Source organism: Ammodytes marinus (assembly GCF_949987685.1).
Source record: "Ammodytes marinus genome assembly, chromosome: 15".
NCBI classification, from domain to species: domain Eukaryota; kingdom Metazoa; phylum Chordata; class Actinopteri; order Uranoscopiformes; family Ammodytidae; genus Ammodytes; species Ammodytes marinus.
In genome coordinates this window covers 25,009,689-25,018,798 of record NC_137219.1, presented here as the reverse complement: position 1 = coordinate 25,018,798, position 9,110 = coordinate 25,009,689, and the positions used below count along the sequence as shown (strand labels likewise).

The following is a 9,110-nucleotide window of genomic DNA, read 5'->3' as shown; positions in this document are numbered from 1 at the left end:
CTCCAGTGAAGGGCCCCTCTGTACCTCCAGTGAAGGGCCCCTCTGTACCTCCAGTGACTGGCCCCTCTGTACCTCCAGTGACTGGCCACTCCATACCTCCTCCAGTGACTGGTCCCTCCATACCTCCTCCAATGACTGACCCCTCCATACCTCCTCCAGTGACTGACCCCTCTGTACCTCCAGTGAAGGGCCCCTCTGTACCTCCAGTGAAGGGCCCCTCTGTACCTCCAGTGAAGGGCCACTCCATACCTCCTCCAGTGACTGGCCCCTCTGTACTTCCAGTGAAGGGCCCCTCTGTACTTCCAGTGACTGGCCCCTCCATACCTCCTCCAGTGACTGGCCCCTCCATACCTCCTTCAGTAACTGGCCCCACCATGTTAGGGCAACTCTTGGCTGTAAACGAACATAAAGTCCTGCCTTTAGTATGGATTTCTGACAGTAAGAGCATTTTTGCTGTCACAAGAACTGAACCTGGACTTCCTATATATCCCATTCTTTTCCAAAACAACAGTAGACGGAACATCATTGAAACAGTAAGTAACCTTTAAATTACCTGCCTGCTAATGTTAAAGGTCCCATATTGTGCAAAATGTTCTGAAAACCTCCACCCCTCCCCCCAATATACTTCAGAATTCTTCTCGCTATGTCGTCATAGCGAGAGAAGCCACCTCCCCCCCACATTAGTAACCAGAAACTTCCACCGTGCAATAGTCTATGATAACCTAGGGCTGGGCAATAATTCCATTTCGATTAGTAATTGCGATAAAACTCACGGCGATTACGTCGATAAGCATATATAAGCATGTTTGCCGTTCATGTCGAAGTACACGCCCATTTTCTGGTGTATGTTTGAGCTTTGAGCGCCGCGGAGAGGCATATTTAATACATTCGTCATACGCATGATGACAGTGCGCTGCACAGTTCAACAGTTTGTTTTTGACTTTGTTGTTGAACTGAACTACGGCGTTCAACAACAAAGGCTGCCAGTGATAAACACTGCGTACCTCAACACAAAGACTGATCAGACCTTCATCACTTATTTTTTTTAATGTTTGACCATGACTTCTTCTGGCAAACTATTCATTTACCAGCAAATTCATTATTTCCCAAATTCAAGAATAAAATCAATCGTCAAACGACTGCACTTTCAATTACTGGCCCACTCCTTCCACATACTTTCAGTTGTAGGCTTCAAATTCAATATAGAGTTTAATGTGAAAGAAGTTAGAGCTTTTTTTTTTTTTTTTTACATTATTTTAAATAATTCAAGCTATCTTATATTGTTTTGTTAGGGGCAGATAAAACACGTTCACGTTTGTGAAGTTAAATGTTTATATTTAAATGTGATTAAATGTTCCCTCATCACAAATATGCTAATAAACAACATTGTATGTTTAAACTTATGAACACTCTGATTTCTTCAGGCTTCAGCAGTATCACATTACATATCGTGATTAATATCGATATCGATCAATATCGAAAAAATAATCGTGATAATCATTTTTGCCTTATCGCCCAGCCCTATGATAACACCCCCCCCCCCCCCCCCCTATTTCTTATTGGTCCACGGTGCCCAGATCCTCTGGAAAATATTTCGAGCGACAGCCATATTGTCTTTTCACATGTGACTTCTTTGTGTACTTGTGATCGGATACCATTTACCCGCTCTGTATGTAAATCAACACGTACATAATTTCCGTTTGCATTGGTGTTTTAACTAGTGGGGTTCAAACAAGTAAACAGTAAACATACAGGGCTGTACAGTGCCACAGTTTTAATCGCATTTGCTATTAAAATGCATTACGTGCGAAGATAATCACAAGTCTAGGTTGACGAGATAGGCTACTGTCTCATTTAGACAAGGAGGAGCGATGCACAACACTGCTTAGAGGGCTCTACATTAACACTCGCCAAATGCGGGTAAATATCATAGATAGCTAGGGCTGGGCGATATGGCAAAAAATATTATCCCGATTATTCTTTCGATATTGAGCGATATCGATATTGATCACGATATATGTGATAGCCTACTGCTAAAGCCTGAAGAAACCAGAGTGTTCATTAGTTAAACTATACAATGTTGTTTATTAGTAAATTGTGATAAGAGAACATTGAATCACATTTAAATATAAACATTTAACTTCACAAACATGTACCTAACTAACTAAACAATTTAAGATAGCTTGCCTTGTAACCTATTGAAAATATTGTAAATTAAAATTAAAGCTCTGACTTCTTTTACATTAAGCTCCTTTGGCAGGGCTACAGCAAACATCTTACATCTTGTAGAGAGGCACAGCCATTCATAAAAAGTAAACAAGTGGATCAACAAAGGCCCTGACACATTTAAGTACTGAACTTTGAGAAATAAAATATGAATATGAGAATTACTGGTTTTACATGTCAGCTAGCCTATTTTAAAAAGGAGAATTACTATGTTCACTGTTGAACTCTAGTGAGAATTGCTCATCACCTAAACATCTTTCAATAGTCATTCCTACATTAAATTGAAGCTTAAGGTGTTGGCTTTGAATGTGTACCCCTCACTTTTTCTATCTTATTGTAATAAAGAAGAAATTAATCATCAAAGACAGACACCCTTACACATTGTGACAACCAACCCCATCAAGGGGTCGTTTGTCACACACTATGGGGTTGTTTGTCACAATGTTATCTTAATGGGAATAATCTTAAAAAGAAGGCAAGAAAGCAGAACTAAATTTGAAAGTTTAATTGCATTGTCAAGTTGACAAATAGGCCTACACAACTTACTTTAGCCTTGGCAGCTGGTCTAGTTTGGGATGCACTGGGTTGTTTTGATTTTGTTGCCCTTTTTTCTTTTGCATGCTAGCTGCCTTTATCTGCTCTATTCTTTCCTTCTCTGGGGTGTCAGTGAGGATACAGCTTGAAAATGTATTTCGTTATTGGGTTCCTTTTCTGGCTGCAGTCTTTGGATAACATGTGACAACCAACCCCCCAAAAAATGTGACGACCAACCCCAACTTGAATTTCTTGCTAGCATCAAGGCCAACAACCAACTAATTAGCTTGCTAACCACAATCTAAACTATAGTTTACCCTTCACACTTTTTATGGGTAACAAGTGTTTTCTTATAAACCCATTGTGTAAAAGCCTAGAAGAAAAATACTGAGGAGCTAAATATTTTCAATTTGACATGAAAAACACAAACAGTCCTCTCACCTCAAATTCAGCTGTCTAACTCCTAGGAAGACTATGTAGGTAACCTCTGATCCCAATTCTGGAGATTTACATACCAAAATGTACCAGACGCGCCTTCTGGTTCCGAGATATAACTATTGTGACAACCAACCCGTGTGACATTTAACCCCGTTCTCCCCTATAGTTAAACACTTCCGCGACAATGATGCTAATTTCAGTTAGCGTGTCAATAGCGTTTTCCATTTAAATTAGCACGGTCTCTGCTACCGGTGAATGTAAACACGATCGTTTCCACAAAATGTTTTAAATGCGTTAGAAACTAACACCATAACAAGCTACAGACTATGTAAGATGCAAAAATGCCCTTCATTTTGCTACAGCCATTACAATGACTGTGTGATACTGCCTCTCTGTTTCTGTGTTCCCACTTTCATAGACGGCTTGGATTTAAGCATGCATAAGCTAATACCTGTTTCCTACGGGCACTGCAGTAGTTATGCAAAATGCTCTTTTTCACAATATATTGGGTCCCTGATGTGACTAGAGATGTTCACCATATGAGGAAAAACTTCTCTTTTTCTCAACCTTCACCTTTCTAAAAAACCTGTGTTCAAACCCCCAGATTTCTATCCCTATATGTCGTTATATGGTTGTATCATATTGAGCTTGTGGGCGTTCCTGTGCCCATAGGTGGGGACCTGGCCAATCAGAGCAGATTGGCCTTTTTGGAACATAGGACATTGCTAAAACAGAGCGTTTCAGACAGAGGCTGAAATTAAGAAATTTAGCAATGGAACTGTGAGAGAGCTAAAGTTTCTTTTGGACACTACAACATGAAAACAGTTTCTAGAAACCCACATAACAATTTTTAACCTGAAAATGAGCATAATATATGTGACCTTTAACTTAGCCTGTGTGTGTTTGTGTGTTTAAGACAATGGTTTGGTACTACTTCAGGTTATTTGAGTTAATATGGTTGTTTATAGAGGTTGCTACAAGCTTTTTCTACTAAAATTATGTTTCATTGCTTTCTTTCTCCTTTCCTCTCCTCAGCACCATACTGTAGTGCCTCCTGATGTGGAACCTCAACTACGTGAAGTGCAAAATGTGTACCACTGCCCCCTCTGCGCTAGGGAAGGCGACTATGCTGCCATGGTTCCACATTTACAGAGCCATTCAAGATATACAATAAAACATGAAGGTACATATGAATGAAAGTATGAATTTGTTGCATGCTAAACCTACAATATGATGTATTTAGTTTTAGAATATTGTATTGCTCCCCAGGGGTTTAGTAGGTTGAACATTGCAGACATTTTTATTGTAAAAAAGATAATATACACTCACCGGCCACTTAAGTAACTACAAACTTCAATTTCTTGTTAACAAATACAGTACCTATGAGTGTTTTTGTCTCTGAGAAATTGTCTTAGGCACTCAACATGGTTAAACACATTTGCAACAAACTTATTTTTTCATTCATTCATAACCTTTATTTGAACTCATTTATATACTGAATTAGTTACCTCTTTACAACACAGTCTGTTTAATTGTTTAAACATCAGACGTCAATAGCTGGTTATTATTTGAAAACATTAAAAAAAAAAGGATCTAATTAATTATTTTCTACTTTTTAACAGGTTTTACCATACACAAGTGCAACGACGGCTGTGTCAGAAGTTCACACTTTCACTGTTGCTTCTGCAATAAGGTTTTTGTGAAAAGAGTCCAGTTCCTTAAGCACCTCCGAGCCTGTGAATTAGAGAAGGGGACCTCCATCAGTGGCCCCTCCAAGCTTCCTTCAAACACCGGCCCCTCTGTTCCTCCTACAGAGACGGGCCCCTCTGTATGTCTTAGAAAGACAGGCCCCTTCAATAAAAATCGTTTATGGGAAAAGAAAAAAAAAAGAAAGACAGACCCCTCTCTATGTCCTACCGGGCCCTCTGTGTCTCCTTCAAACACCAGCCCCCATGTACGTCCTTCAAAGAGCGGGCCCCCCTCTGGTTTGGTACTACTTCAGGTTATTTGAGTTAATATGGTTGTTTATAGAGGTTGCTACAAGCTTTTTCTACTAAAATTATATTTCATTGCTTTCTTTCTCCTTTCCTCTCCTCAGCACCATACTGTAGTGCCTCCTGATGTGGAACCTCAACTACGTGAAGTGCAAAATGTGTACCACTGCCCCCTCTGCGCTAGGAAAGGCGACTATGCTGCCATGGTTCCACATTTACAGAGCCATTCAAGATATACAATAAAACATGAAGGTACATATGAATGAAAGTATGAATTTGTTGCATGCTAAACCTACAATATGATGTATTTAGTTTTAGAATATTCTATTGCTCCCCAGGGGTTTAGTAGGTTGAACATTGCAGACATTTTTATTGTAAAAAAGATAATGCACTCACCGGCCACTTAAGTAACTACGAACTTCAATTTCTTGTTAACAAATACAGTACCTATGAGTGTTTTTGTCTCTGAGAAATTGTCTTAGGCACTCAACATGGTTAAACACATTTGCAACAAACTTATTTTTTCATTCATTCATAACCTTTATTTTAACTCATTTATATACTGAATTAGTTACCTCTTTACAACACAGCCTGTTTAATTGTTTAAACATCAGACGTCAATGGCTGGTTATTATTTGAAAACATTAAAAAAAAAGGATCTAATTAATTATTTTCTACTTTTTAACAGGTTTTACCATACACAAGTGCAACGACGGCTGTGTCAGAAGTTCACACTTTCACTGTTGCTTCTGCAATAAGGTTTTTGTGAAAAGAGTCCAGTTCCTTCAGCACCTCCGAGCCTGTGAATTAGAGAAGGGGACCTCCATCAGTGGCCCCTCCAAGCCTCCTTCAAACACCGGCCCCTCTGTTCCTCCTACAGAGACGGGCCCCTCTGTATGTCTTAGAAAGACAGGCCCCTTCAATGAAAATCGTTTATGGGAAAAGAAAAAAAAAAGAAAGACAGGCCCCTCTCTATGTCCTACCGGGCCCTCTGTGTCTCCTTCAAACACCAGCCCCCATGTACGTCCTTCAAAGAGCAGGCCCTCAGTGTCTCCTTCAAAGAGCAGGCCCTCAGTGTCTCCGGCACAAAAAAAAAGAGAGTGGAGAGTGAAGAGAACATTGTGTGGTTTTTGTCATTTGAAATTGAACGTGAAAAACCTGAAGGTACACATTAAAAGACGACACCCGGATAAAGATGTACGTGATGTTGTGCCTCCGAAGAAAGTGTGTACGGCCAAAGTGAAGAAGACCATTTGTCGCTTTTGTCACATGGAATTGCACGAGAAGAACCTAAAGGTACATATTAAAAGGCGACACTCGACGACAATTGTGGATTTAAGTGAAGATGACTTTCTGTCTTTTGGATGTATTGACACTAAAAAGGGCAGTTTTGACACTGGACCTAGCTATCCCAGTCATCAACAATACAGTGGAGAGGACCTTATGCAAGACATTATTGCATCAGTAATAAGCCATGAGTTAACGTTAGATTAGCCTGCCTGCACGGTGTGTGTTCTGACTGCGACCCGGAACAGAGCTCAAATTCAGTACAAAAAAGTCCAGTTAAGCTTTCATAAAACATCAGCATCTCTGTAATGTTTGAATTGCCTAATGTTGAGATTTGGAAAAATAAATGTACTGAACAAAAATGTTGAATTACAATTTTTCTTAGATACTTTCCCAGTAAAAGAAATAGTAAAGATTGAAGGCATTTGACCAGATCGAATGGCCTTACGAATAGAGTAAGTTTGCCCACTTACAAAGAAATGAGCGGTCTATAATTTTAAAGCTAGGTTTATTTTAAGTGGTAGACAGAATATCAAAAAGAAAATCCAGAAATCACATTAAAAAAAATATGTAAATTATTTTGCATTTCATTGATTGAAATAAGTATTTGATCCCCTATCAACCATAAAGAATTCTGGCTCCCACAGATTAGTCCTTGTGCTTTAAAAAAGTACTCCTAATCTCAACTAGTTTCCTGTATAAAACACACCTGTCTCAACTTGTTACCTGTATAAAAGACACCTGTCCACAGAGTCAATAAATCAAACTCCAACATCTCCATCAGAATGCTCATGCCAGAAACTCATACAGTGGTTTTGTACAGATAAATAAATAAATATTAGCAGGTTCTCAACAGTATTTCAATTTAGGGGGTGCGCGAAAAAAATTCTGTTTAGCTCGGGCTGCAGCTTCATCAGTTGCCTCCATTGCTCAAAAGCAGAGCCGATGTTGATCCTAGTTTTTGCTCTTGCAGCATCGAGCTCTTTTTTTTCTGTTGGCCTTTGCTGCTAAACTTGTGTTTTTTCCCTTCGGAGCCGCTTTGTCAGTAGTAGTACGCCGTGACTCACTTTGGTCTGCCATCGTCACTCGCTACTGTCTGCCGTGCTGGTCCATGCTGCCGTGGAATCAAAACAAACCCTCTAGTTGAGGACGCGCCTTGATGACGCACGCAGACTGCGTCATACAGAAGCAGACGGCAAACAGACAGATCTGTCGGCCAATGAAATCGTTCTGACCGAACGATTTCATTGGTTGACTTTTTCACATAATATTATGAGATTGAAATAATCATTTGTTTTTACTCCTGGTGGGTCTATAATGTATTCTAGAGTGTAATTACCTTATAAATACCATTTTAACCTAATCCAAAAAAAGTGTAAAAATGCATCAAAGGTAAGGGTCCTTTTAAGCTAAAAAAAACTGTTTTGCCTTTCAAAGTAAAATTTCCATGATCATGTTTTTTTGATTATTGTGTCTGAACAATTATAGACACGTTTGAAAACATTTGACACATGTTTTAGTGCTTTAGTATGCTACACTTTGTGTCTATATAGTTAGCACGATGTCAGCCCCAAACTGCTGCATCATAATAATAATTGATTTGATTTATATAGCACTTTATTCCCTTAGGACTCAAAGCGCTTACAGGGTTCCAGGTTCAATTCGTTCACACACAGTCATACCGGTGGTGGTAAACTACGAGAGTAGCCACAGCTGCCCTGGGGCAGACTGACGGAAGCGTGGCTGCCATTCAGCGCCAACGGCCCCTCCGACCACCACCTCAAACATACAGCAATCATACACATTCACATAAGGCAAGGTGGGTGAAGTGTCTTGCCCAAGGACACAACAACCATGACACAGGTGGCCGGGCGGGGATCGAACCGCCAATCCTTGGATCGTTGGCCAACCCGCTTAACCACCCAAATCATCATGCCTATTATCCAAAATTCTGGGGTTGGGGTGATTTGTGCCAAAGGGCCTATGTGAGTTATAAGTAATTAAGTAAGTATATTTATAAAAGCACATTTATGACAGTTTGCACTGTCCAAAGTGCTGTACATAGTGCATTCATTCAGTAGATAAACAATGAAGGTAAAATAACAATAACAAAAATAAAAGACATAAAGCCCATACATCCACAAATATAAACAAAGATAGTAGTGCAGAGGTAAGATAGTTAATGGGGAGGAAAAACCAGAGTGTAAAGATGGGTTTTGAGCCTTGATTTAAAGGCAGAAATGGAGGGGGAATCACATTTGTCAGGTGGCAGTCACAAGCACGGAGCAACTAGTGCGAAGTACATTTCTGAGAGTTCACCAAAAAGAAAGTGATTGTCTACAGTAGCTCAGAAGAGACTGACATCTCCATTCCACTTAACGACACCACTGATGAGAGTTCAGATGGCCAGAAAGATGATAATGGTGACTTTGTCATTGTGAGCTTTGCAGGCAAAACCACCTAGATCTGCTAGGCCTTGTTTAAGAAAATTGACCTTCAATCTTTGTAAAGGTAAAATATTTACTTTAAATAAACCTTAAATAAGTAATTGTCTTATGGATTTGTCTTGCATTACAGTTTGTGAGATATACATCAATGGCACAATTTACCCCATGGTATTCTCTCTTGTGG

General features: G+C 39.7%; 1 protein-coding gene across 1 annotated transcript; it reads left to right on the top strand.

Annotated features, from left to right (window-relative positions):
* Nucleotides 1–393: 393 nt before the first annotated feature.
* Nucleotides 394–6,903, top strand: LOC307261920 (uncharacterized protein). Its single transcript, XM_080042602.1, has 5 exons — nt 394–533; nt 4,234–4,381; nt 4,821–5,183; nt 5,297–5,444; nt 5,881–6,903. The coding sequence occupies exons 3-5, from the start codon at nt 5,151–5,153 to the stop codon at nt 6,684–6,686; spliced, it is 987 nt and encodes a 328-aa protein (XP_079898728.1). The 5' UTR covers nt 394–533; nt 4,234–4,381; nt 4,821–5,150; the 3' UTR covers nt 6,687–6,903.
* Nucleotides 6,904–9,110: the final 2,207 nt, after the last annotated feature.